General features: G+C 49.3%; 9 protein-coding genes across 10 annotated transcripts; 6 read left to right on the top strand and 3 right to left on the bottom strand.

Moving 5' to 3' along the window:
* Positions 1 to 867: 867 nt before the first annotated feature.
* FOIG_14333 (gluconolactonase) lies at positions 868 to 3,230 on the bottom strand. Its single transcript, XM_031215557.1, has 8 exons — positions 2,637 to 3,230; positions 2,435 to 2,589; positions 2,184 to 2,377; positions 2,024 to 2,131; positions 1,759 to 1,968; positions 1,598 to 1,694; positions 1,468 to 1,547; positions 868 to 1,387 (listed from the first exon to the last, which is right to left on the bottom strand). The coding sequence occupies exons 1-8, from the start codon at positions 2,922 to 2,924 to the stop codon at positions 1,179 to 1,181; spliced, it is 1,341 nt and encodes a 446-aa protein (XP_031054682.1). The 5' UTR covers positions 2,925 to 3,230; the 3' UTR covers positions 868 to 1,178.
* A 131-nt stretch (positions 3,231 to 3,361) lies between these two features.
* FOIG_14334 (uncharacterized protein) lies at positions 3,362 to 5,728 on the top strand. Its single transcript, XM_031215558.1, has 3 exons — positions 3,362 to 5,144; positions 5,216 to 5,367; positions 5,439 to 5,728. The coding sequence occupies exons 1-3, from the start codon at positions 3,814 to 3,816 to the stop codon at positions 5,594 to 5,596; spliced, it is 1,641 nt and encodes a 546-aa protein (XP_031054683.1). The 5' UTR covers positions 3,362 to 3,813; the 3' UTR covers positions 5,597 to 5,728.
* A 203-nt stretch (positions 5,729 to 5,931) lies between these two features.
* FOIG_14335 (uncharacterized protein) lies at positions 5,932 to 7,651 on the top strand. Its single transcript, XM_031215559.1, has one exon. The coding sequence runs from the start codon at positions 6,096 to 6,098 to the stop codon at positions 7,533 to 7,535; it is 1,440 nt and encodes a 479-aa protein (XP_031054684.1). The 5' UTR covers positions 5,932 to 6,095; the 3' UTR covers positions 7,536 to 7,651.
* A 74-nt stretch (positions 7,652 to 7,725) lies between these two features.
* FOIG_14336 (uncharacterized protein) lies at positions 7,726 to 9,286 on the top strand. Its single transcript, XM_031215560.1, has one exon. The coding sequence runs from the start codon at positions 7,952 to 7,954 to the stop codon at positions 9,125 to 9,127; it is 1,176 nt and encodes a 391-aa protein (XP_031054685.1). The 5' UTR covers positions 7,726 to 7,951; the 3' UTR covers positions 9,128 to 9,286.
* Positions 9,287 to 9,439: 153 nt separating this feature from the next.
* FOIG_14337 (ribonuclease T2 family protein) lies at positions 9,440 to 12,960 on the bottom strand. Its single transcript, XM_031215561.1, has 2 exons — positions 12,234 to 12,960; positions 9,440 to 12,180 (listed from the first exon to the last, which is right to left on the bottom strand). The coding sequence occupies exons 1-2, from the start codon at positions 12,466 to 12,468 to the stop codon at positions 11,612 to 11,614; spliced, it is 804 nt and encodes a 267-aa protein (XP_031054686.1). The 5' UTR covers positions 12,469 to 12,960; the 3' UTR covers positions 9,440 to 11,611.
* Positions 9,897 to 11,489, top strand: FOIG_14338 (uncharacterized protein; the record flags this gene model as incomplete). The annotated part of the gene is made up of 1 exon (XM_031215562.1): positions 9,897 to 11,489. One exon carries the CDS (start codon positions 9,897 to 9,899, stop codon positions 11,487 to 11,489), a length of 1,593 nt encoding a protein of 530 aa, XP_031054687.1.
* Positions 12,961 to 15,073: 2,113 nt separating the features above from the next.
* FOIG_14339 (uncharacterized protein) lies at positions 15,074 to 19,320 on the top strand. Of its 2 annotated transcripts, XM_031215564.1 has the most exons (2): positions 15,074 to 16,217; positions 16,446 to 19,320. In XM_031215564.1, the coding sequence occupies exons 1-2, from the start codon at positions 15,854 to 15,856 to the stop codon at positions 19,232 to 19,234; spliced, it is 3,153 nt and encodes a 1,050-aa protein (XP_031054689.1). In that variant the 5' UTR covers positions 15,074 to 15,853; the 3' UTR covers positions 19,235 to 19,320. The 2 variants fall into 2 exon arrangements, with proteins under 2 accessions (XP_031054689.1, XP_031054688.1); XM_031215563.1 differs by having other exon boundaries at positions 15,074 to 19,320.
* A 587-nt stretch (positions 19,321 to 19,907) lies between these two features.
* On the bottom strand, positions 19,908 to 21,448 carry FOIG_14340 (uncharacterized protein; the record flags this gene model as incomplete). The annotated part of the gene is made up of 6 exons (XM_031215565.1): positions 19,908 to 20,427; positions 20,476 to 20,606; positions 20,661 to 20,887; positions 20,941 to 21,167; positions 21,218 to 21,254; positions 21,305 to 21,448. The coding sequence occupies 6 exons, from the start codon at positions 21,446 to 21,448 to the stop codon at positions 20,060 to 20,062; spliced, it is 1,134 nt and encodes a 377-aa protein (XP_031054690.1). The 3' UTR covers positions 19,908 to 20,059.
* Positions 21,449 to 25,653: 4,205 nt separating this feature from the next.
* On the top strand, positions 25,654 to 27,273 carry FOIG_14341 (uncharacterized protein; the record flags this gene model as incomplete). Its single annotated transcript, XM_031215566.1, has 3 exons — positions 25,654 to 25,943; positions 25,996 to 26,182; positions 26,256 to 27,273. The coding sequence occupies 3 exons, from the start codon at positions 25,654 to 25,656 to the stop codon at positions 27,138 to 27,140; spliced, it is 1,362 nt and encodes a 453-aa protein (XP_031054691.1). The 3' UTR covers positions 27,141 to 27,273.
* Between the last annotated feature and the right edge of the window lie 10 nt (positions 27,274 to 27,283).

A 27,283-nucleotide genomic window follows, 5' to 3' on the forward strand; every position in this document is an offset into this window, starting at 1 on the left:
ATCTTGTCAGGAGCTTACTCGTCATAAGCACCAACGTCGCAAGAAACTTATGTACTTTTCGGGTATGTCACTCAAGATCACCTGCCGGCAGTGCTAGCGGATACGATTTGTGTGCTATGATAGGCCAGTCAAAGTGCATCCTTCCAGTCTATTCACTGTACTTTTTTCTCGAAGGATCGTTTCAGCACTGCCTGCTTGAAGCGGGTTGGAGAGTCAATTACCTCATGGTTCTTTCTTTGCTGCAGAGTCGGGTTTTCCATGCTGAGGCGGGTTGAAGCCAAGACTGATCGACAGGCACGTGGGTCGATGGAACGTTTGTGAGGCTGCGTTGGATTGGGGGCAGTTTTGCTGCTGCACTGTTTATCATAAAAGCTATCATTAACGTTAAGATTATAGGAAGTCTTAGGAACACCAAAATGATAAAGAGTCCATAGTTTTAGATTGATTTTGTATCAATGGCAACGTTGCCTTCGACTCACTGTTGTCGAAGCTGTTGTATCTTCTTTTCTTTGCATACCTTGGTGTTAGTGGTCTGCTGTACGAGCAATTCTGCCTTACAAACTGATCTGACGTCAGAAGTGAGCTACATAGTCAAAATAGGCAAGTCGTGTTCTGTTTCAGCTCCACTCACTCGCTGATCAGAGGCATTGAATGTCACTCTGCAAGGGGCCTTTTCGTCCTGTTCCAATTTGGACTAAACACGAAGGATGCTAACATTCATGCATGACCCTAGACCAACGGCAAACAGATTTATTGTCCGACGTCACAATCAATGCCACGATCATCGGAGGATTCTTTTGTCGTACCAGGCAGAGATGCTTCAGTCAGCATCCCCCTGACTGATCGGCATCAGCTGCACAGCCCTGTGCGGGATCGGCAAAAACCTGGATGGATGCTCGGGGCCGAGAGCTGTGCCGCCCTGTATCACGATGTAACCCATGGTGATCCATCACTAAGCTTAAAGCTTGATAATAACAGCATCCTAGCTTGTTCTGGTAATTCAGTTACTATTCCATGTCTATGCAGCTCCTTCGATACGCAGAAACTTGTTATTTTGAGCCATGAAGGATCGTGTCTCCAAACCTCTTAAAAGTGCCAAGCATCAGTAGTAGGTCTGGAATTGACGCTTCACTCTGAAGTCAAGACCCCGTGCCGAGGCATCGGATTATGTCAATAGCTCAACTTAATGGTGCTCCAGAAGCAGCAAGAGTAGCATAGAACAGTTTTGTCCTCCCCATGATAACCATGCGTCCTTTGCCAGCGAATTGAAAGTTGGCTGCATTGATTCCTGTGTAAATCTTTCCAATGAGCTTTCCGGAACGATTCCAGACATGCACGCCATCGCCGCAGCCCGCATAGACGTTGCCTTTGGAGTCGCAATGAATTCCTAGAGTCAAAGCAATCAGCATACTTTTAGTCTTCCGGGACGAGATCTGCTGGCAGTAAGAAAGAACTAATCAAGCTTACCATCTGGTAGGCGAGCTGCTGTGAAAGCAAACGTCTTGCGATTCTCCCATGTACCATCTTTTTGTACATCGAATCGGTAGCTGTTATCGCTATCAGAAGTCTGGCTGTTACTACTAATCTCAAGGCTTACATAGAGGCAGGACGAGTGTAGTTATGCCCGAATAGTGCGTTGCTTATGCCGGTATCTGTAACATAGGCGTGCAGTCCATCGGGTGAGAAAGTGAGGCCTGCCAACCCCTAATCGTCAGCAATCAATTCACATGAAGCTAATGAGAATTTGCTTCGCCTCACCATTTGGAGCGACGAAGCCATCCGCAACAACGGTTAACGCTCCAGTATCTGGGTCGAAACGGTAGACTTGGTTTTGCAGTCCAGGCTCGGGGCGGAAGTACTGCCAGTAGCCGTACATGGTATCTGTGAAATAGATATCGCCGTTGCGTGGATTGACGGAGACATCATTGAGAGAGTTGAATTGCCTGCCAAAGAAGTTGTTCACAAGTGCTACAATGACGCAGTCAGTAGTTTTCACAGCGCAGAGATTCGAGGGAGACCTTACTTGTTGTATTATATGGCGCTTCGGGATTCATCAGATACAAAGCGGAAGGTATCTTCTCGCCTTGCCCTTCGCCTGCGAAGATGATCTGACCCTTATAGTTCGTTCCGCCTGCGAGTTGTGAGCATGTGGAGACTCTCTAACATCTAGGAACTATACTTACCATTAGGGTTTATGACTTTTGGATTAGAGTCTACAACAGTAATCTTGACTTGACTCTCCGTGTGCGATCCATTCTTCAGAGCTTCAGCTTCGGCCAAAGAAATCTTTTGGATGACAGATGACTTTGCAAGTCCTGTTCCAGCGTCTGGATCGCCTGCGTTCTGCACAAAGAAAACTTCTTCAGTCGGAGGGTTCCTATATAATTGCGTGTTAGTTGTTGAAAGAAAATGCTAGGCCGTGGGGTTTACGAACCATACAACAGCTTCATGGAAGATGGGATCTTTTTCTGAAGTGGCGAGCAAGGTCAAGGTTGGATTGCTTCCAATTATATTGAGGAACTCTGCATCATAAACATGAAATGGTCGTTCAGTAAGGGATTCATAGGAAACTCCCGGCCAGAGGAACCTCTATCACGGTGTCAGCACAGGTCACAGGCATATTTGTGCTAACTCACAGTTGTAGCATTAGCTTCTTTCGGTGGAGGGACATGCTCCAAAACATTGAAGGTCTTCTGGTCGATTATCTGGGCCGTAGCTGGTAGCTTGGCAGGGTCGATGGCAGTAGGGTTTGCCTGAGCCTCACCGAAGAGGCCAAGGCTATAGGGAACCAAGACACCAATAGCAAGTACTCCAATGGCCATAGTGGTAATATTTAAGAATGAGCTTTTCTGTGCTTTGCTGGTTCCTTGTCGTCCAGAGCCATCTCGACTCTTTATTGTCGATGTACCCCGCTTTGTCGACATTTGTGAATCCTTGTTCTGACTCTTCAAAGGTTGTATTCGGGATCGCGCCAATTGATCGGCATGAACGAGGGACACTGATGATGCAGGACAGCTAGGCTTTTCCGTGGATGCAGCAGATGTTCGTCCAGGTAATCTCCCAGTCGCTGTTGCACAGAAGTGAAAACAACGCGGATGCGACGATACTGCGGGGAAGCTTGATGGGGGACAAGGAGAGATTATGAACTCGAGAATGTTTCACAAATGATTACCAACTATTGGACTTCCATAGATATCGATATGAAATGAAGAGCGCGAAGCAATGCCATGAACATTGAAGATAGATTCGAGGTTCGTTCGGTCCATACGGAAAAGCCCGCATTCCGACTGCCGAACCGAACCAGCGGAAAAAGCAAGACCGGGGCATTTCCGACGAAGATGGACCCTACATAGAGAAGCTAGCGATGTTTCATTATATCTAAACCTCGTGTTTTAGATAACATTGTGTTCTGCTACACCATCCTGAAATATTGATCTCTTCGCTATCGCTAGTTGTTGTGTTCATTGAAGTTCAGTGACATCCTCTACTTAGCATGTGTCCACCCACTGAAGCAAGCTGACTATATGCACAAGGTGAGAATATGGCGATGTGGTCAAGTCTCGTGGCTCACCAAGGACGGGAAGCACGCTCAACGAAGCGCAAGGCTTCCATACTGGTACGGAACGGCAAATGGCACGATTCTCTACAGTGGGGTACTGAGGCACGTCGTGAGAATTTAGTCTCCTCTTGGCCCTGATTCGACAACATAAGCGACGATCATGGCGCAGCGAAAAGAACAGCAATGGGTGGGGTTGATGATGTTGACTCCAACATCACATTGCCCATCTCTGCACTCTTAAAGAAAACAGCATAATGCCCAAGGTCTCTCCATGGAAGCAACGAAGCGATGGCCTCTGGAGCCGGCCGCTCATCGGACCCGAGCGCATGTTCGACCAGTGGCTCGAGATCGATGGTTGGACTGAATGGATGGGCGCTGTCATCTTCACAATTGCTCCGTCTTACACGTCCCATCTGAAAAGCAAAACCAATGTTGAAGCTTGGTTCAGCAAAGCGGTATCGCGTGTTTGCCTTGAGAAGCCTTCCCTCCTGGCAGTCATTGAGCGTGGCCAAGAAGAGTCGGCGGTCGCCAAGTCTCGAGACTTCGTTTACCATCCTCTCACTTCAGACAGCGACTTCTCCGAGAGGATCAAGCAGAGGACTACCGTTCTGCATACCGAAAAATCAGCTCAAGAGGGCATGAAGTTGCTCACTGACGACTTCTACTCGGCTCCGGAGAAACGCATCAGCCTAGAGCTCGGAGACCATCTGATCCATGTATCCCTCGTTTTTTCGTCCGCTGAGGCGGGGAATTTTGCCCTTGCAATCCGCTACAATCATGCATTGAACGATTTCTGGAGTGGTGCGGCTATTCTCAACAAACTTCTTAGCAAACTTGCAGACGGCCTGAGTACCACCCAAGTGCTATCGCTTTCATACAAAAATGCATCTCACTCTTCTCTACACCCTTGCTATCTCGACTTTCTCCGTGATCCTATTGGAGACACTCCGTTGGATGCCGAGTCTCAACAAAAGACAGCGCAGCTTCTTGGTGCCAATCTCAGCAATATCACGCTCTGCCCTATCTCGCAAGAGCCGGCAAAAGACCGACCTGACACCGATTATTCTGTGAGAAGGCAGGTTCTGTCGCAAGGGACCACGCAAAAGGTCTTTAAGCTCTGCAAGGAGTATGGGGTTACTGTGACGGCACTATTGACGGCATTACAAGCGCTTGCACTCCTCAAAACCTTTCCTCCGGAAGATGTGTCACGAACCACGGCGGCACCTATCTGTGTGAGCAACAGGCTGCGGCAGACATCTTTCGGTGGCAATCAGGATCGTTCAGCTTCTTCGAAGACAGCATTGAGCGAGATACGTCAAGAGGCAGCCTACATCGGGCCCGTCATGGCGACTACTTTCCTTGTGTCTCCCTTTGACGTGAGTCCATATCTCAAGAACCAGGACGCGTCTATCGGGGACGATAACTGGAGGAAGATTGTTTGGGAAGTTGCCCGAAATGTTGGTCGAGCGACCGATGAGGCGGTCAAGAGCAATCTGAGTGAACATGTGGATTGGACTCAAGGCCCAGCTGCCTTTGGGGGTGTTGCGCATGCAATGGAAGCGATGAAAGCCGGTCTACTGCCTTTGTAAGTCTCCCTGGCATTTTATCATCATAAATCTCTTGGCTAATCATTGCTTCTTCCAACAATATCGATAGACCGCCTGGCATGTTTACTCCTCTGTCATCAGCAGGTCTTTTGGACGGACATCATCTCCCAGGGTCATACGGGTCTCTAGATCCAAATGATAGGCCTGCACTGAATATTGACGACTTTTCGTTTTATTCGCGAGTTAGCAACTTGTTTGGACGTAAGTGCAATATTCCTGCATCTCTCCACGTCGGTCTTGTTCTACAACGAAACTAACTGATTCATACCCAGCTCAAACATGGGCTTGGACCTTCTCAGGAAAGCTCAACCTAATTCTAGTGATGCCTGATCCACGAGTCCGTTCCGTTCCGAATATTGGTTGGTGGAATTTGTTCAATGAGATGATCGTCAATATAGCGACTGAGGGTTCGTCTGATGTTAGTGCTTAGTAGATGAAGCTTAGAATACAAACCGCCGCGCTATAGTGTTTTCATCATGTAGGGCGCACTTTTGAAGTCCGATCACTAGCCGGTGATATAGAGATATTTATCGTGTAATGGCGTAGCATTGGCGTAATCCCGTATGCATGATTGGCTCACCAATAGCATAAGGATCTGACAATCTGACTCAACGCAACACTTGACAGCCAAGAATACAAGGTGCTATATTGGCTTTGCTACTCATCACTGTACCTGGAGTACAGGCTGCAATATCACTGGAGCGTTTGGAGAGATAAAGCACGATATATGTCTCAGGACTTGGCAATCGAACCGTCGCTGTGGCGTCAACAACAAAAGGCGGGGAAGCCATCTCCGACTCAGTCAGATTTCGCGCCTTTCAAGTGTCCTTCACATAATACCCGCCGAGTCGCTCTAAGCCTCAGTCAGTCTATAAGAGTGCGATTCCCAACACTCGAAATACTCGCCACAATATCCCCAGCGATTAAAGATGAACTCTTTTGATCCTCCAGACCAAGGCGCAGAGCTAGACTCTCTGAGCTCTTCCTTCCAAGCCGCATTTGATCGGGTCTTCCAGACTACCCAGAAGGTCAGCGGAGACCCTCTCTTGCGAGCAGCCCAAGGAACGGAGGTTTCTCAACTCAAAGCAATCAGCACTCCTGGCGATGCTCATTCCGTGCAGGCAGCCATTGAAGATGTATTCACCATCTCTGACTATCGAATGCGAACGAACCATCCCAAATGTTTTAGCTTTATTCCATCACCTGCCTCGCCACTTTCTTGGATAGGAGATTGCCTGTCGAGCGCTTTCAACTCCTTTGCTGGATCGAGACTGCAGGGTTCTGGTGTGGCTATTGTTGAGCAGACGCTGCTGCAGTGGCTCTCGGTCAAAGTTGGACTTCCAGATACGTCTGGAGGAATCTTTGTTTCAGGGGGCTCCATGGCAAACATGAGCGGCATGGTGCTGGCAAGAGAATGCATATTGGATCCCGATACTGAACATCTGGGCGTCGCATATCTCTCTGATCAGACACACCATTCTGTCAAGAAAGCCCTTCGCATTATTGGTATCAAAAGAAGTCAAATACGTTCTGTTCCTACGAGCGGATCCTTTCAGATGGATGTGACCGCTTTGAAAGATGCCATCAAAACAGACCGCGAAGCAGGACTGAAGCCTTTTGTCATCGTCGCCACATGCGGGACAACGAACACTGGAAGCATCGATCCATTGGAGGCGCTTGCCCAGGTACGCGATGAAGAGAAGATCTGGCTTCATATCGATGGTGCATACGGCGCGTCAGCTTCCCTTGCTGCAACTCGAAGCTCTGTCGCCAACGGTCTTGGGCTGGCAGACAGTATTTCCTGGGATGCACACAAATGGCTGTTTCAGACATATAGCTGTAGCCTCATCCTTGTGAGAAACAAGATCAACTTGGTCAAAGTTTTTAACAACGACGGCGACTATCTTCGCGATGCGCTCGATGACGAAGAGATACCCAACTTTTGGAACCTTGGCATGGAACTAACACGCCCCTCACGAGCGCTGAAACTATGGTTCACCCTACGAGTGCTCGGTGTGGAAAGATTTGGGACGATGATCGATCATGGGTTTCATCTTGCTGAAATTGCTGAGGCCGAGATTTTAAAGTTGTCGGATTGGGAAATTACAAGTCGAGCGAGTATGGCGATCGTGACCTTCCGATATGCACCTAAGGAAAAGACTGAGGAGGAGTTGGATGAATTAAATGCTGCGATCTCAAAGCATTTGGTGGAAAACAATATTGGATTGATTTTGACTACAAAGCTACGAGGGAGAATCGTTCTGAGGATCTGCTCTATCAGCCCGGTGCTAGGCGGGGGCGAAATGGTGGAGGTTATTCAACAGACTAATAAGGTTGCGCGGCTCATTTCTAAACAGCGCAGTCAATAAGCAAGCATGTTCAACATTACAATTCCAGATATCTCAGCAATTAAATCGATGTACAAATTGTCTCTCACAGCGTGAGATCTTTGATGATTCAAGCTGACTGATGATTATCCACGGAAATAACAGTGAATATGTCAGCTTACAAATGTCCAATGTTTCACCAGGCCCGCATTCGGAAGTTCCGGACACCGCGATATTCCGAAGTGCAGATGCCGTCTTGTTGAGGCCTTCAACCTTATCTCGGGTCTCAGAATTGCGCCATAGCGCGCGGTAGATTCCACGATATAAAATGGCCGGTTTGTCAGCCCCAGATGTGCCACAGACGCCAGCCAAGAACGCTGGCGTTTGAGCGAGTATTTATCTAGACTTCGCACTCCATCTTAGTCTAACCCTCCGTGAACCTCGATCAACAGCACAGCATGTCAGTCACTAAACCCATCCTCATCTCTGGCTCTGGCCTCGCTTCATTGCTACTGGCGCAATCTCTCAAGCAATCCAAGATCCCTTTCAAGATTTTTGAGCGCGATGAATCTTTCATCTTTCGTGCCCAAGGGTACAGGCTCCGTCTTTCAGCGGAGGGCCTCGATGCTATCGAGTCTGTTCTCGATAAGAAGACGTGGCAACATTTCTGGGATGCTTGCGGCAAAACAGGCGGAGGTGGATATCGGGCGTTCGATGCGGTTACTGGAGAGCAGACTGAGCATGTCGTCGGAGAGAATCTCTCGTCTCGAGATGGAAAGATTGTTGGTATTGCCAGAGGTGATATGAGAAGAATTTTCGCAGAGGGTTGCGAAGACTACGTTGAATGGTCGAGGAATGTGACAGGCTACGAATTAACCGACGACGGTGTTCGTGCCATCTTCTCTGACGGAACAAAGTCTATCGAAGGATCGCTGCTTGTCGGAGGTGAAGGCATCTACTCCAAAGTTGCGAGACAGGTCTCGGGCGGAAAACTTAAGGTTTACGACACTGGCGCTAGGGGTATTCACGGCCAAGCACCAACGACGGCATTCAAGCAGCTTGGCGAGGGAGTCTTCCGGCTACGCGACGATACACGGCCCGACGGTCAAGCATTTCTCATGACAAACGTTCGCTCTGGAGATATGGATAACCCAGATGTGAGCTTTGGCTGGACCATGGGCGGAGCACCAGGTGTTATTCGCGCGCCGAACGATAACTACGCGATTGTCGGAAAAGTCGCTGCCGATATCGCAAGGTCAATTGCTAAAGACTGGGACCCAAAGTTCAAGCCTCTGTTCGACAACATGGACGAGGGCGAAGCTGCGTTCTGGAAAATTACTTGCTCAACGCCATCGGGGGTACCAGAATGGAAGAATGAGCCGCGCGTGACGGTTATTGGCGATGCAGCTCATTCAATGACACCTGCGGGCGGGCTTGGCGCTAACACAGCTGTTCGAGATTCAGCGCTGCTTGGACGATTGCTGCGTGAAGCTGGCGGGTACAATCCTGGTGTCACAGCTGCTTATGAGAAAGAGATGAGGGTCTATGCTAGTGAAGCTGTTGGTCAGAGTTATTCCATGGCTGCCGAGGGTTTTGGGATCAATATCGATGAGGAGACGTCCCCAATTGTCTGAAACGTTAATTGAGCGCGCGGGGTTTTGTTTTTTACGAGCGGGTTACGTCATGACGTCAGATTGAGAATCCTCTCGCTTCAAGAGGTAGAGAACAATCAATAAAGCTTTAAGGAGCAGGAAATACAGTCAATTAGACAATATGCATATAAATAGACGGTGACACTAAACAAAATAAGCAGTCGATGGTTGCAGGACATCGGATTGTGGCACGGTATCGGGAAACGCGGCATTGCGTAATGCTCTGCTCTACGAATCACGTGAAAGCTGATGATCTCTGCACGGCCAACGCAGCTAACAGCTCCTTTCATTTTATTTTGATCTGACTGTCAGCAACGTTTCACGTCTCTCATCTGCCTTCTTCATTGTTTCTCACTTGTTTGTTTTGATGAATATACCATGATTCAAATCACATGATTCTCTTGAGCTGTTGCTCCATGACTGGTTGATCTCCTACAAAGTTTACGACAAAACCCTCAAAAGGCGTCTCAAAACGTTACGAATCTACTCCTGGACCCTTCTCAAACATCATCCGACGCAAGAAAGGGGGGTTTTTGACACGAATTGACCATGCGCAACGACAATTGTTCAACGTTGCCAAGAAACTCGACAAGCTCCAATTTCGACGATACTCGTTAATTAACAGCAAATAACGATATCGCGCTGGTCTCGAGCCTCCACTCACTCACTTTCTCCTACTGATATCACTCAGCCATCAATTGGTATCCCAACAATCAACACCATCGTCAAAGTCAAGTCCTCAACCATCGCGATGCTCCGGTCTTGGCGCGATGACGCCTCCAAAAGCGGGAAATGGGTCAGCGTCGTAACCGCGCGCCATCGCCTCGTCAAAATTCTTGGCGTTTTCATCTGTTTCATCTGCGCCCTCACGCTTTGGGAATTCTGGGCAGATCTCTCAGTCGCGTACAAAAGAGTCTCCTCACCAAGCCTCACCCAAACTAACCAAACTCAATCCGACTCTTCAACCCCGCCAAATCCAAACCCCATCTCTACGAGCAGGCCTCAATTTACTGGACCGACTGAGCAGACAACGAAATTCTGGGAGAACCTTGTTGAGGAATTTTATGCGGCGGAACCTCATGGTGATAAGATCAAACCGCCTAATTCTCTATCGCGCGACAAGTTTGATCCCCATGGCTCAGAGGCGCAGATACACACGGACTGGTTGGAGGTATCTGATGAGGAAGCCGAGTCATTGAAAGAGAATCATGCAAGGTTTATGCAAAGCCTTCGACACTTGGCTCCAAAAGTCCCTTTCAAACGCAACACCAAGGGCATTGTCATCACTGCCAAAGGATCAGCAGTTGGCGTTGCAGCGACAGCCGTGCGGATGCTACGACATGTTGGATCACGTTTACCCGTCCAGCTGTTTCTTGACTCGGCAACCGAAGCGGAGCATGAACAGTGCAACAAGACACTTTCCAGTTTGCAGGTGCAATGTTTGAACATGGACGATTTCCTCAAGTTGCCTGATACGACATCCATTAAGCAACCAACGATTGAAAAGTATCAGTACAAGCCTTTGTCGATTATCTTCTCCAGCTTTCAAGATATCTTATTCCTCGACTCCGATGCCTTTCCTATTCGAAATCCTGATCATCTCCTCACCGTGGAGCCGTATAAAAGTCGTGGACTTGTGACCTGGCCCGACTTTTGGCTGCCAACGATATCGCCTCTCTTCTACAAGATTGCCGGAGCCAAGATGCCCAATGTCACCATCGACTCCAGAAGTTCAGAGTCAGGTGTTATGCTGTACAACAAAGCGAGGCATGCAGACAGTCTCTTGCTCGCGGCATACTACAACTTTTACGGGCCAAGGTTCTACTATCAACTTCATTCGCAGGGTGCTTGGGGATCAGGCGACAAGGAGACTTTCATGCAGAGCGCGTTGGTTCTAGGCAACCCCTACTGGCAGGTCACCAAGCCAGCTAAGCTCATTACCGATGAGAAAATCAACTGGGGGAGCGGTATCTGGCAGGCTGATCCTGAGCAAGACTGGAAGCTACAAACACAGAAAGGACGAAATCAAACAACGGTATCTACAAGGAAACAAAAGCTAAGGATAACCGAGGACGAAGTCAACATTACGAGTACAATGTTTGCCCATCTCAACAGAGTCAAATTCGATACTAGGCATCCAAGTCAGGTACTGGAAGACCTAGTACCTGAGCGTCCTGACGGGACTCTATCGCGACTTTGGGGAGACGATGTGGACAAGATCAAAGACGTTGCTGGATACGATCTTGAAAAGGCCATATGGGAGGAGGCCATCAAGGCTAATTGTGACCGAGAGTTGATGGAGGAATGTGACAGGATACGAAAGTATTACGAGGCAACGTTTTAGATAGGATGAGTCAACGTTCACGCGGCCCTAATAATAATATAGATTTATTTTAATTGTCATCATAGCCTATTCAGAATACGTATTCATTCTCATTTTACAGGCCCCAAAGATATGTTTGTTGCCTACTTCTTAGGGGCATACTTGATACCGCTGTCCGGGCAAGAGCTCTTGCTTCCATCAGGCTCACTAGACACAAACTGGCCATCCTGGAGTGAGCCCTTTACATTGAAATGGTACCAAACCTCGCTCAAGGAGCCATTAGAGCATCCGATGGTGACACGGGCACCATGGTGTTCCGCCAAAGCATCCACAATCTCATCAGCAGTGTAAGTCTTTGTCTTGGAAGGCTTGATGCCAGCCTCGGCGAGCCACTTGTAGGTAGGAAGGGTCTTGAACAGTGAGATGGTCTTCTTGACGTAATCGGCGGCTTCAGCGCCGGTCTCGTAGTTGGTGTAGCAGCTTGGCTCAAGGGTGCTGATGCATGTGCCGTGCTTGTTGAACTCGTGCTCCCAGAGAGATTCGTCGTTGCCGTCTTGGCTGACCCAGTACTTGTCCATGTAGGACACGGTCTTTTTGCCGAGGAACTTGGTTACGAGGTCCTTGATGTTGGTGTACTCGCGGGACTTGTCGCAAAACTGGGGATATGTGCCATCGCAGTAATCAGGCCAGAGACCGTGAATGGTCCATGAGTCTAGTATTCGTTAGTTTAGAAAATTGAGATTGTGAGTTGTTGGTTGAATGTACCATGAGGTCCTGCTACGGGGTCGCTATCCCAGAACTGAGTCTGAAGAAGCTGGCCAGCGGGGATGAAGCAGCAAGTGTCTTCAACAGCGGTAGTGTTGTGACATGACAGAGGAAGATCCTTCGAGCAAAACTCAGCAGTGGGCTTACCACCAGCAGAGCAAGACTTTGCCTGCACTCCAGCAAGGTAAAGCGCAAGGGGAATGAGGGCCTTGATGAACGTCATTTTGAAGCTCATAATTAAGATTGACCGACGAAACCGAATAGTGTTTACGAGAAATACAAGCGATACTTATATCCCACTACAAAATACACGTGGGAGGCAAGTGAAATGTTTATCCTCCCTAGTGTCGGACAAAGTCGACAGATGAAGCAGTTGTGTACGGAGCAGACAAGGTGGTAACGCTGATAAGCAGCGATCTGTATCGTCAAAGAACCCCACGTGCATTGTATGCCAGATTATTACCAGGACCTTTTGTCGCAGCCAATGAGGAAGCGAATTGGCCCATTGCAGGGTGTTGATCGGCGACAAAGGGACCTTTGAGGAAGGGAGATGTTGCAGATGTCGGCCAATGCCGTTTGATAGGACTTGCGGCATGAATATTTTGTAGTTTCTATAATTTTGTGAGGTTTTACCAATTGAATTGAGAGGGTGAGTTGCGTTGTATTGTTGACGGGAGTTGATCGAGATTGAGGGGAGAGGTGATGGATCCTTGTAGGTCAATGCCGATTTATCCGTCAACGGTCAACGGTATTCAATTGGGAATGCGGAATTAGCCATCTTTTTTGTACTTGCCTATAAAGGTTACCGAGCATCCAAACTCAATTCATTGTGCAGAGATGGCTGGATGACTGCTTAATTGATGGCCGGATGGTCAGGCAGGTCGACAACCGATCTGCGGGAATACGGCTGACAGATCGGACTGTTGCACTGACAGGCTGTTGTCGGCTGAGGTGACAAAATAACGGTGAATCACCAGTGGGTGGCTTTCATCACTAAATGATGCCTCGGTTAATTGGCGGGCTCATAGCCATGGCGGATCTATTGATTGGCGATTTAGGCCGCTACCACTTTTGTCCGTCCTGTTATCGGATGGACAAGTGAATCAATCGGCGTCGGAGGTTGCCGCTATCACGGACAGTACCGCAGATACTAGCTTCCAAATCAACGGAGTAAATTCATCCACAATTAGTGTGGTTATCGAGCGGTGTTCATTCCGCCATGACCTTATCTTATCGCACGTCACAGCGTACCTGCATGCACCTCTCTTGTCGGCAAAATCGTCATCGTGTAGGAAACATTTCTCTACCAGGTTCGTGATAGCAAACGCATGAGTGGCATATAAACATCATCCGACATCAAGTTATAAATGGAAAAGGAAAAAGCAATTGCCGCTGATCAGTGGTCATGAGGGTCATTGAAGTTTAAGTGATATTTTTGGCATGTTGGTGTAGGGAACTTCATCAACCTCAAACACTCTTAAACATTTGCACAGCCGCATCGTACCTTGTTGGCATGTCCCTTGTGTACAAGATCGGCATTTGCATTTCGCATTGTGCATTGATGCCATCGATAGTTATGTCTATGCAGAAGTTATTTTAAAAGTTTATCATGTTGGGATGCAGCTTGATGGCTGTCGGATTCCTCTTTTCAAACAGACCATTGAAGGAACGCGAGGCTCAATGAGGGTGTTGTACGACCAGAAACTGAAGCCATCTTTCCAGCCTCGCACATTGAGTTTTTCGTGTCCCCGGTAAAGCTAAGGTCGTGGGTTCGAGCTCTGCATCAAACGTTTTCCTGTTCGTTTTTCTCAGCCTTGGCAATTGAGATAAGATAAGTCATGTTCAGCTCAGGGGCAGAGCTGGCCGATATCCGAAACCCCCGCCACAGCCGTGAGAAATTCTCCGATCATCTCCAAGAATCCTCCATCCCTTTTCAGGTACCCAGTTGCGAACCTCTAGGGCTGAACCGTCATAGGGTCGTATACGGATACGTTTAATGATGAGCTCGCTTCAAGGGTGAGCTTCGTGCCGTGCCCACTAGAAATTTAATATCAGATCATGAATGAGTCGCTGTCTTCGCTTGTCGGCAATAGCGGATCGTGGTCCCATAGTCATGACTTTCGGAGATGCACCCAACAACCAGCTCAGAGACTAGAGTTGGTACAGCGATGGACAAACTACGCAACAAGCATCACGGTTTGAAGAATAGATTTTACCTGTCATCTGACTCTCAGTGACATCCAACATTAGAAGCATTGCATAATATACAATGCCGTTCTTCTTCCATCGCAATGGCATTGTCATCAACAATCAACAACGAAATGCATGACTGTAGGGTAGCATTTGATCTTGGTGGAGTAGCATCCTTGAGCAGCTTCTTCTCGATTGAGAAACCAACAAGACCAATCGGGCATCCCTTTCGCCAAACTTTCTATTCTCGTCACCATCACCCTTAGTTTGTTTTACCATCTCAGGTGAAAACGCAAATGCCATCCCTGCCATGATGTGATCGCTCAGCAGCTCTGCCTGACAGCTCCAGAGCTGTTCTGTGGCTGCGGGCCGTTTGATGCCCATTGCGCACTAAAAGCTACCCACTGATTTCTGTTTCAAGCTCTCCTGGGAAATGTTGCCGAGGGAGCAATCAAAACGAGACGGATCGACCGGGGAGAGTCCACTTTTCGTCGATCCGGCATTGGTGTTTTGTTCAGGTGGTGGCGTTCTCAGCTAGATGCATTTAAGATTGCGGATGGGGTACTGAACCAAGTGAACTCACTATCTATAGAAGAAATCACCTGAAACGAATCTTTCTGGAACAAAAACTGAAACTAACTATTCCGAGAGGATCTTGGATCTGCGCCTTGACTCTACGCTTTGGCATTGCGTTTTTCCTAGTACGGTAGACGAGCCTCTATCCTGGTCGTGATTCTCGGCCGTTTTTTGCCTTATGCGTTAGCTGAAGATGCTGGTCAATGATGTTCATAACAGATCGAGACGAGCAATAGCCGAGGACCACGAGTGACATCAAGCCGATGAGTCGATTCAATACGCACCGAGACCAGAGAAACAACATGTGATATGCAATCTCGTTATCATGCATACAATTTCAACACTGCAGTAGTGTCTTCCTCACATCCATCTCAACTGACTCGAACCCCTGCCGGCTAAATTTGGAAGAAACAAACAAACGTCAAAGCCCTTCACCGTCACCACCAACCTACGGTAGAACCTCATGAAACGTCTGAGCGGCGATCGGATTGACACTAGGTCATGGCTCAAACCGCTGGACCCGAGTTGACCGAGAGCTCTGTCGTGCTGACCAGCATCAACCACCAAGTTCCTGTCACACATGACTCTTGACATGAGAGCTCAACTCAGCTTAAAAGAAAGCTCATCGCCGGCTTCAATGTCTTGTTTCTTTTCCAGCATCAACAGTCGTTCTATCTGCTTTTTTCCTATTATCTCTCTTTTCTCTTTTATTTCCTTATTACTTTCGTTTCTGAGTTTCTCTTAGTCACTCGCTACTATTATCAACCACTCTCGCTTTACAAGCTCAACAAACTACAACAACTACTACAAATCTTTATTTTTTATTATCATCATTCCAACACTCGTTTAACGCCATGCGTTTCTCTGCTGGACTCATCCCTGCCTTGGGAGCTCTTGCTTCGCTGGGCGAAGCAACTCCTACTTTCCTCGGTGGTGGAGCATTAGGCTCTGCTGGCGGCGAGATCTCAGGTGGTGCTGATGCCCATCTCGGAGCTGGAGCCGGCGGTAGTGCTGGTGCTGGTGCTGGTGCTGGTGCTGGTGCAGGAGCCGGTGCTGGAGGTCACCTCGGCGGTAGCCTCAGCGGTGGAGCTTCCGGTCATATCGGAGGTGAGGCCGGAGCTGGAGCTGGTGCTGGTGCCGGCGGAAAGGTCGGTGCTGGCGCTGGTGGCAAGGTTGGTGGTGAAATCGGTGGTGAGATTGGCGGTAAGATTGGAGGAGGTGCCGGTGCTGGTGCCGGTGCAGGAGCTGGTGCTGGTGCTGGCGGAAGCGCTGGCGGCAAGATTGGTGGCAGCATCGGCGGCGGCGCTGAAGGTCACCTCGGAGGTGGTGCTGAAGGCGGTGCCGGTGCTGGAGCTGGTGCTGGTGCCGGCGGAAAGGTCGGCGCTGGTGCTGGTGGCAAGGTTGGCGGTGAAATCGGTGGTGAGATTGGCGGTAAGATTGGAGGAGGTGCTGGTGGAAAGATCGGTGGAGGAGCTGGTGCCGGTGCTGGAGCTGGCGCTGGCGGCAGCGCCGGTGGTCACCTTGAGGGTGATATCAAGGGTGGCGCTGGTGGTAAGATTGGAGGTGGTGCCAAGGGCGGTATTGGCGGCCACCTCGGCGGCGGTGTTGGAGGTAAGATCGGAGCTGGCGCTGGTCTTGGTGCTGGCCTCGGTCTCGGCGGTCTCCTCGGTGGTGGTATCGAGTGGAACGCCGGCGGTGGTGCTGACTGGCACACTGGTACCTCCTGCAGCATTGGCAACGCTTGGAAGGATCACATCCTCTTCCAGGGCATCTGCGCTCCCGAGACTTCGACTACTCCCGCTGTCAACCTCGGCCTCAACCTTCCCAGCTGCCAGATCACTGGTGACATCGGCTTCGCTTGTGGTGCTGACTTCCTCACTACTCCCAACGTTCGTGTTGGTCTCGGTGGCATCTCTGCTTACATCGAGATCGATCTCTCTGCTTCCGCTGCCGTCCACCAGTCCGTTGAACTCTTCGCTGCCCCCAAGCTTGGTATTGCTATTCCCGGTCTTGACGCTGAGCTGAAGGCTGCCATTGAGGCTGCCATCGCTATCGATCTCGTCGTCGGCTGTGGTAAGGCTATCGATCTCTCTGCTGGTGTCTACGTCAAGTTCCCCGAGTCTGCCTACGTCGACATCTCTCTGCTCACCAAGGAGGTCATCCACGCTTCTCTTGAGGGTCTCGTCACCAAGGCTCTCCCCGTTGGCGTCGGTGCCGATGTCGAGCTTGGTGCTGGTATTGATCTTCAGCTTGGTCTCCGTCTTCGTTCTGAGCTCAGCATTGGCGGCGGTCTCGAGATCCCTGTTCTCGGTCTCGGTGGCAAGGCTGGTGCTGATGTTGGCTTCGGTGCTGGTGTCTGGTTCTCTCTCTTCGACTACACTGCTACCATTGGCGGCGGTGCCGGCGCCAGCGCTGGTATTGATGTCACTGGTGAGTTTGGCTGCAACCTTGGTCTCGCTATCGACAAGAAGTTCGACTTCAGCGGTGGTCTCTTCGGTCTCATCCCCAACCTCTCCGTCGGTCTCGCCAAGGGTATCAAGTCTACCTTCTCCCAGAAGACCCGCGGTACTTGCGGCAGCTTCATCGGTCACTTCAAGAAGGGTGGCTTCATTGGCGGTCCTACCATCTCTGCTTCCGGTGCTATCACTGCTACTGGTGGCGCTTCTGCCGACATCACCATTCCCGCTGGCGTTACCCACTCTGTCGAGTTCTCTGGTTCCATCGGTGTCCCTGATGTTTCTGCCTCTGTCGACATTCCTGGTGCTTCCGGTGACCTCACTGGCTCCGACTCTCTCCCCGTCGCTACCACTGGTGCTGAGATCCCCTCCGACTCTGCCTCATACGAGGCTCCCGCTGTTACTGCCTCTGGTGATGTGACCGGCTCTGCCGAGCTCCCTGTTGCTACTGATTCCGTTGAGGTTCCTGCTGGCTCTGCTTCTGGCGATCTCACTGTCTCCGGTGCCATCCCCACTGGCCCTGAGGGCGTTCCCGCTCACACCATCCCTGCCGGCGGCGATGTCACTGCCATCTTCGGTACTCACACTGCTGGTGCCACTGTCACTGTCTCTGGTTCCGAGGGCTTCACTACTTACATCTCTGGCTCAACTGGTTTCACTACCGTTGTATCTGGCTCCGAGGGTTACACCACCGTTCTCTCCGGCTCTGAGGGTGACTTCACTACCGTTGTCTCCGGATCTGCTGGCTTCACCACTGTCGTCTCTGGCTCTGAGGGTTTCACCACTGTCGTTTCCGGATCCGAGGGCTACACTACTGTCGTTCCTGGCGACTCCCCTACCGCCACTGGTGGTTCCGACTACAACCTTCCCTCCGCTCCTGCTGGTGGCAACGCTGATGCTACTTCTGCTGGCAACGTTCCCGCTGAGTCTGGCAGCCTCCCTGCCAGCACTGGATCCCCCGACTCCGACAAGCCTGCTGTCACCACTGGCTCTGGATCTGATGCTGAGGAGACCTCTGCCCCTGTTGTCACTGCCGCTCCCGATGCTTCTGGCATGATCACCAGCACCATCCGCGAGACTCACGTCTACACCATCACCTCTTGTGCTGCCTCTGTCATCAACTGCCCTGCTTCTTACACTCAGAAGATCGTCACCCAGACTGTCATCGAGCGCACCACCGTCTGCCCTGCCACTGCCACTGCTGTCCCTGAGACTCCCGTCGAGGGCGGCAACGGTTCCAACCAAGGCGGTGACTCCAAGCCTGGTGAGGGTTCTGACAACGGTAACAACGGCTCTGCTCCCGCTCCTACCTCTCCTCCCGATGCTGCTAAGACCACCATCGACCTTGTCACCATCACACAGGACGTCACCACCATCGTTCCTTGCACCAAGTTCGTCACCAGCACCTTTGTTGCCCCTACCACTGTTCACGCCCCTGCTGCTCCCACTGTCACCATCATCCAGGGACACACTGGCCAGGCTCCTCAGGAGACTGGTACCCAGCAGCCCGGTGCCTTCACCACTCTTACCCGAGTCCCGGCCACAGCCACCGACTCTGGTGCCTCACCCACTGAGGGCTCTGAGCAGCCTGCCAACCCTCAGGCCCCTGGTAACGCTGGCCCTGGTGCCCAGCCTACCTACAACGTTCCCTCAAACGGAACCATCCCTGGAGGCAAGCCCTCCCCCACTGACCAAGTTCCCGTTGTCGCTGGAGCTTCTCTCGTCAGTGCTGGATCTATGCTTCTCGCACTTCCTATGGCTCTTGCCTTTGTCATGTAAATAGCTTAATAACGATAGCTCTTTGGCTCTCAACAGATAGAACGTAATTCATTTGACTCCGAAAAGTTTCTTCTTACTATTTGCGACCCTTTCAACCTTCGGCTCTTGTGACTGCTTATCTTTGACATCTTTGCCTTTAATCGCTGAACAATCTCCTCGCTCCCAGTTCTTTGGTGTTTCCGTGATAGCCTTATATGATATGTATCAAGTTGTTTGACATGTTGATTGATCTTTATCAGCTACTTCTATTGGATCAATACTGCGTATGTATCCATGGTTTTGGAGTTCTCACGTCGTCAATTGCCAGCTCGCCACGGCCCACGAATTGGATCATCGGTGTACATTCGCACAAAACCGTTGTGAACCAACTTCACTGGCTGACTGGCTACAAAGTGCAATAAAGCATGCTTTAACAGCGAAACCTGGACGATTTATATCTCGCAGCCACTGTTCATGTTGAGTTGGACGGATTGACAGTCGACCATCAGTTGCAGACAAATATGTTACACAACCGAGACAGCGCAGTCAGAAATGTGTCTCAGTGACACCTTACGCCAGTCACTGTGAAGTCTTGCTTCCGACGGATTGGCAGTATACCCTGGCCTCAAGATGACAATTATGAGGCCTATAAGGCCCAGGTCAATACCCAAGCCAAGGTGGACTTATGAGTGATGTGAAATGTTATAGAATACTCAACGGCGCTGCAGCGGTGTCGTGGAAATTAATAATTTTATGAAATTAGTTAAAGACAGAAAATCATCACCGTAACGCCTTTTTTCGTGTATTGCCCAAACGCTCAAGCCGCCCAATCCGTTCCGTGTATGCTTATCTCGATGACCTAACCTTTGACACATGCACCACAGTTTCGTTTTTGACCATGATGCCCCCAACGGCTGCTGCATGCTCCAGATTAGCCGAGCTACCGGGACCTGTCACAGTAGCAATGTTTCCATGTTGTTGATCTTCGTGCTCGAACTCCGAGTTAAAAGATTCGCTTCCGCTTGGCTCGCTTCTAGCGAGCTCGTGTGTAGAGCTTGACTCGTCCTTCCCTATAGTTCCTAGACGAATGGAATGTTTTGTTTGGCTTCGACCGTAGTTGCTGCCGAAGTTGTTCGACCCTGAACGGATTGATGATACGGGATTCGTGCAGGTGAAGAGATAGAGGCAGGCTGGTCGGATGATGGGAAGACAGGCTGTAAAGGATTAGTGTGAGGCATAAGGGACCGGAAGGTAAGACTGACTGGATAATGTCACCAAGTTGACCTCGACTGATGCCCAAATAATGACGGGAGCCAATTGCCATGTCATGTCGACTGACTTGTTGTCGAATGATGCTGACACACTGACAATGACGAGACCAGCTACGCAAACCCTGGAAGACGTATTAGCACGAAGCCATTAGTGGGAATGCCGAGAGAGATCCTACAGAATACCGAACATGAACATGAAGATAATCGCAATCTTCTGCAGGGTCGGGAGCTGAAGCTTCTGGATCTGAACGATGGGCAGGATCAAGATGCCGACGTCTATTAGAACGTGTGCAAGCACAGTACCAAAGAAGAAGTCACTGCTCTTGATGGCGCAGGTAAAATGTTCCATCGTAGGATCCCAGAATGCTCGCACAGGGTAACAGTGAAATGTCGTCAGGAATGTCTGAGATAATGTGAGCTTAGGCCTTGTGGTCTCTTGAGGTTGCTTACGCGAACGAGAATCCAGAGAATGGAGCAGACCAACAAGACCGAGACGAAGATCTGGATGTTTGCGACACGGAACATGCGCCAGTAGAAGGATAGGATGGAGATCTTGGCGAAGAAGAGGGTGAAGGCGTAGAAGTGTTCCATTATAAAAAGATATTTCTTGGTTGTGTAATTGGCTTCCGTAAAGGTCATGCCCTCTACATCCTTCGCGTGCAATCCGAAGCCATGGTGAATCCCTTATGAGAAGTCAGCGATTGTCGTTGTCGATGTCGAGGAGAGATCGTACAGATAGGCAATACAGTGCCCCAGCAAACAGCAGTGGCCTTCATGCTGTTAACAATAATCCCAAGTAGTCGCGTGTCCATCAACATACATAACTTGCACAGGCAAAGTAATCATCCCACCAGAATCTGATCCTCGTAATTCTTCGGCTGACAATGCGTAGGATAAGAAAGATAGTCGCAGCTGCAAAGGTAATGTACTCGGCCGCCCAAAGATCAGGCTGCCTCGACCGCATTCTGGTGTATCTCGTGCAGCGTCAAGAAGTAAAAAGACAATTGAAGTCCCCTCGATTAGCGAAAAGCTGGATGTGGAACTCCCGGGATGATATACGTCTGCCGACCATGTCAATGAGCACCGTCGATCATTTCATGCGGCTAAGTAGCCTTGTAAAGATGCCGTGCTAGACCAAGCCTCGATCCAGGGGTAGGATGCTCCGACAGAGGGTGAGGTTAAGCCGTTGATGGAAGGTCCAGGCTGCGTTATGCGTGGAGATTGAGAAGCAAAGACCATCTGGGAAGAGGCTAATGGATAAAGAATCGTTGAGCCGTTTGCTAAACTTGGCGATCGGGACATGTGCAAGCATGTAAAATGGTAGGCAGCCACAATTGACCACGGGCCGTTCAGCATATTGAAGACGGACGGGGTTGCACCGTTACGGTGAAGGCAAGGCGGGGTGTGCCAAGAAGAGAAGCACTTGTTTCATCTTGGACATTCGTAAAGAAGTCAGACCGGAAATGCCGAGTTATTGTTGGTCATTGAATGCCGACTAACCCAAAAACTCACTTCAGTCAGGCTTTGCAGGTTGGTTGTTTGGTAGCAGTCAAAGCGTGTCACTAGGATCCAAGCCCCAGGTTCCAGAACAAGGGTTCTCCATGATCTCCAGGCTTATTCATCAGGATTGGGGACTTCTCATTTGATAGGGCTCTTAGTAGTGCAACACCCTGGTGAAGCGGCTGATGCGATCCGACTTTTAGCTTTAAACTCTATTGTCCAACTCGAGTTTGAGCCTTTGAACCGTCCGTGGCCGTTTTCCCATCGTCTCTTCGCCTAGATTGTTTCAAATTTCCACCCATCACTAGTGTCGATCTCGACATTGTCGCGTGATTTGGTCTGTGGTTACTGGTTCATTGTTCCGGGTCGAGACTCAACCGACGGTTTGGGTGTTGAGATGCTACCCTTGCCCTGCTCGTGCTGAAGGTTCACTAGTTTCTGGGCAGCATACAGGGGCTGGCATTTCAGGGCGAGCGCGCTTGGGGTAATATCACTATCACGCAGTCTAAGGACCTGAACGCCTTGGGAAAAGTTTGAAGTGCGCTGACTTGGGGGGAACGCGTGTCGGCCATTTAACAGAGTTTGAACTTTCGGGGCTTAACAGGAGGCTCGGCAACTTTTGCAACGTGCTTGACAGGAGTTAATGTTCCGGCTGTTGGCTTGGATATTCGCGATATCACATTTTCGCTCCAGTCTTTAAAGCAAATGCAGGTTATCGATCCCAAAAAGCAATATTCAGGCATCAAGCCAGAACAGTTTAGGTTCCGAGAGCAAATGCTCATGTCTCTGCCCAGGAGGAACGTTGGCCGACGTCAAGGATTAGGCTGGGGCCTGTCGATCATTTCCAGGGCCCATGCCCCCGGCATCGACACGCGGAGACGCCGTTCTGTTGCCAATTTATTAACACGGGACGATCATCTTCATTCACGCCAGAATACGTTGCAGTACGTGCTCACGGCAACGGACGTTGAACCATTCGGGCCTTTAGCTCAATCGTTCAAAAACCCAATCGAAATTAATCGAGGCCAACTATTGACACACACTATTGATCCTCTGGCCAAGTTCAATTTGAGACCAGATTGGGACAAATCCATTATCTTAAAGAAGTAAATACTATAGTAAACGTAAACCTTGTACCTAGTGACGCGGAGAACTGTTACCCTACCTTCCTAGCTTCCCCAGTTTCACAACCGAGGTTCGGCATATGAAGTTGTCAGATATGACAGGGAATTGTTGACGATGTTTCGTGTGGAGATTGGGAAATGTTTTATGACAAATGAGAATCAGATAAGGCAATGACCTGCATTTTTCAGCTGAGCCTGTTCAAAAATCATATTGTATTTATTAGCGGTAATCAAATTTCCATCTAAGAAGATTTACCAGGTTCGCCATTTAGTAACAGCAAAAGGTTCAGTAGTCAACGATGGCCGATTTTCTAGTCCGTAAGCTAACATAACCATGATAACAGCTAATCATAGTCGCAATTCGCTTAAGATGAGGTTTCATTCCCGTCGATCTTGCTTAGTCGAAGATTACAAAAACATTGTTTGTGCGTGGTCAAAAGAGGCAGGGCACACAATTCCCCGCCTCGTCGTTACATCAACAAAAACCATGAATGTGCCAACTGCAACATACTCATCGTGCGCGAAGCAATATCGAGTGCCGCGGTATCCTTTAAACTTTAGTATCGACTCCACAAAGAAGCAGATACCTGATTCATGACGGGTGTAACGGTGCGGCTACACCCGCGTTTCTCGATTTTCTCGGTCAGTTACAGCTGGCATATCATCAAAAAATACCCCCTGAGCAAGGAAGAGAATTGGAATGATGATCATTACTGTTGTTGAGCCGTTTAACGATCCATGTTAGGATCACGGATCCATGTGCAGCTGATTTACCTGAGGCTGACGAAGGTTACGTATGGTTCAAAGCTTCAAGTTCAAACCACCTGCTGGATACCGTTAGCATCATCAAGATTTTTGTTGAGAATTCCTGTGCTCTTATCCAAATACTGCGTGGCTGAGAAACGCTATCGCAGTGAAGATGTATGTCTCAGTCCCTCAAGCAGACTGCAAATCAAAGACCCTGGGAGACCATTCCGAATGATTCACGAACTGTACTCACTAGCAGCTGATATCGTCTCTGAAACTGCTATTGATATACATACTAATCACAACAAATACAGTCCGAAAACTTTGAGCTGGATGCAACAGGCACAGGTGTATCTTGAGACATGTGAGCCTGTACCATGTTCCTATCATCCGCTTTGTGAACAGTGCGAGGCGAGTCTGTTCTGACGACTTGCAGTTCCTGCTCTAGTCCGTCCTCTATCAGGAGCTTTTATGGATCACTCAAGCCATAATGAGAGGCCTGAGACTGCTAATGCAGATATCATTGAATACAACCGTCCTTATCCTAACTCAAACCATGGAAGTTAATCCCGGCACAAATTTACCTGAATATTGCAGCTCATGTTACATGAACATTTGGTGGCGATGCCGACTTCTTTCTAACCATGATATACAATTCTGCAACGCATACGAGACTCAAAGTGTTTATTTTTCTTTGCCGTCGCCAGGGATCAGGCATCGAACGACTTGATATGCCTTGATCTTGAACCCTCAGCCGGAAAGCTCGACTGTAACCTGACCCAGGTCTCCTTCGTACTTGGCAGTCAGTACCATATGGTTTGGAAGGCGCTTGTAGCAAGACCTCGCGTTGATGTCTCCACGCGCGGTCATGAGCTCACGAGGGAGCATTGTGGTAAATTGATAGCCATGAATTAGTTCTATAGTGATTTTTTCAAGTGTATCGAGTGCTCATGCTGGCTGAGAGCTGAAGCTTACTTCGATCTTGCCTATATCCTCCTTGAATGGATTATTTGTTGTCAAAATAGATAGATTTTCATGTCTCGAAGAAGTAGACTCAATAGCTGAAACTGAACTCATGACCTTCTGATCAATCTAGAACGACTGCGGCTTGCGTGGAACTACAGGCTAACGATCTGGAGGTGCTGGCGTGACGCAAGTCCCAGATCCGGATTGGTGGATTTGGATTTCTGTGATCAAAAATACTTCTTCTTGCACGTAAACTCGGGTCAGCATGAAGTACCGTCTATCTTGAGCTTAAGATCAAAATCGCCTCCTCAGCTCCCATCTTTGCGCTACTGGAGGTCTGGTACCCAATTAGATAATGTTTTCCCGGGCCGAGACCACGACTGGTGTTTATCTAGAGGCACAAGAACCTGTAGTGTTGCCACTAGGTCATTTCGCATTGACTACTGTCGATAGATCACCACGTTGTCAATAGTTGGCCGAAAAGGGTTCAAGTAGGATCTTGTCGACCCAATTGAGGGGTTCAGCTGCCCCTCATCAGATCGGTAAACGCCAGAGCTGGAAGATTTTGGTTGATATACTGAGACAGATCAACTGATTCTGGATTGGCTTATACTGATTGCACTGGTCGGGACCATGAGGCCTCTTTTGTTCCTGTAGATATAAAAGTCTAAGGTTTGCGAGGCTATTTCAAGAACGAACCCAATTCCAATTTCTTCTGTGATATTTCTCTTCCTGTAATTCTGAGGCAAAAGATCCCTATCAGAGATCTCAGAGCACCGAATTATCACAAACACCGAATCCTTCAAATCATTGTCTTCTTTTCCTTTCAATCATGCCCCCTCCTCCTCGCCCCAGCCGTGGCAGACCCGGCTTTTCTAAACAGGACGAGGATCTCTGGAAGGCTTATGCCAAAGGACTCCAGGCAAGATTCTTCAGCAATTTTGACACAAAGAATGAGATCTTCTATGCTGCTCCCGTCGGGTTGCTCGGCATCCCTGGTGGTGACAACATCACTCAAGAAATCACTAACAAAGGAGTTTACGAGATTGGTGATGCTCTCATGCAGTTGGACGCCCCTGTGTTCGCTTCCGGGGGCAAGAAGTACTCTCAGCGACTTCAAGAGTAAGACCCCCTTCGTGATACTGAACTCAACGATGACTAACATAAGCAATAGAGTTCTAGGGGCCGTGAGGCTCGGACGGAATCGAGATATGGGTGCCGAGAAACGAATGAACGACATCCAAGCAAAAGTCAGAAAACTTAACGCAGAGTATGCAGAGTTGAGCGAGAAAGCAATGGAAAGTTACGCGGCCGACGAAGATAAAGGCAACATGCCTTTCGGACAGTGGGTTTCAATGAACGTAAGATAATTGTCCATTCCATCGAACCCCTCCTATCTCAGAACAATATGTTAACCACCTATCGGGCATACAGTACCCGAGTTTTGTCGCTTTATCTCGAGAAAAGCAATCCGCCGCTGCGACTGAAGCATCTCTGCGCGCTCAGATTGCCGGACCTGGCGCTGATCAGCTCAATAGACAGAGGCAGAGGCTGTTCAACGCCTGCGAACCGGATAGGGACCATCCTGGTCTCAACATGCCATGTGCCCTAAGCTTTGGCAACATCACCAATGGTTCTTCTGATCTCTCCCAGGAGAGCGGTAAATTGCCGAGACCTGCTTATACCATTGACAACTTGTACAGAGATACGGTCGGAAACTGGACCAGGGGCTCCACCAGCGAGAACAAGCTGAACCTGACCTTCAACATCAATGATGCCAAGTCAGACAATTGGGACAAGTTTGGTTTCGTCAATGCGAACGCCAATTCACGCTTCACTTATTTCTTCACGGCGACCTACTTCCAGGACCGTCAGAAGAAAGAGGATGTCATCACGGCTCAGGATGTCGGTTCTGAACTCTCAGTGAATCTGTCAGCGGCCGAGGCTGGCGTCTTTACTGTCAAGGCAGGTGACTGGGATGTGCCTAACATTATGGAGGAGTACCGAGATTTCCAGCCCGACGCTGCTCGTAACATTGGTCCTGCGGCCAGAGTTGACCAAGTCATTCTGGCTTACAAAGTGTTCTTGAAGATCTCCTTGCCAGCTAATGTGGCCGATCGTGTCAATGACCTAACTCAAAAGGCCAAGAGTTCCGGGGGATCAGTGAGCCTCTTTGGGTTTGAGGTTGGGTTTGGTGGGGGAAGCAAGGATGAGGTCAACATCTCTGGTTCGTCTATTGAAATTCGCAAGGACCTTGGATATCCTGTGTTATTGGGTGTAAAGGGCAAGAAACTTCCAGGTCTTCAAACTGGTCGCTAGTTGGATGTGCCCAAGCACTGAGAGGACTGTTGAAGTGGACACCATACTGTTGGATAAGGAGTTCTCATTGTAGATATTATGCGCAGGACTGAATACAAATGATGCTAAAGAACGGTACAATATAGTATTTGACGCTGAACAAA

Source organism: Fusarium odoratissimum (genome assembly GCF_000260195.1).
Source record: "Fusarium odoratissimum NRRL 54006 unplaced genomic scaffold supercont1.40, whole genome shotgun sequence".
NCBI lineage: Eukaryota > Fungi > Ascomycota > Sordariomycetes > Hypocreales > Nectriaceae > Fusarium > Fusarium odoratissimum.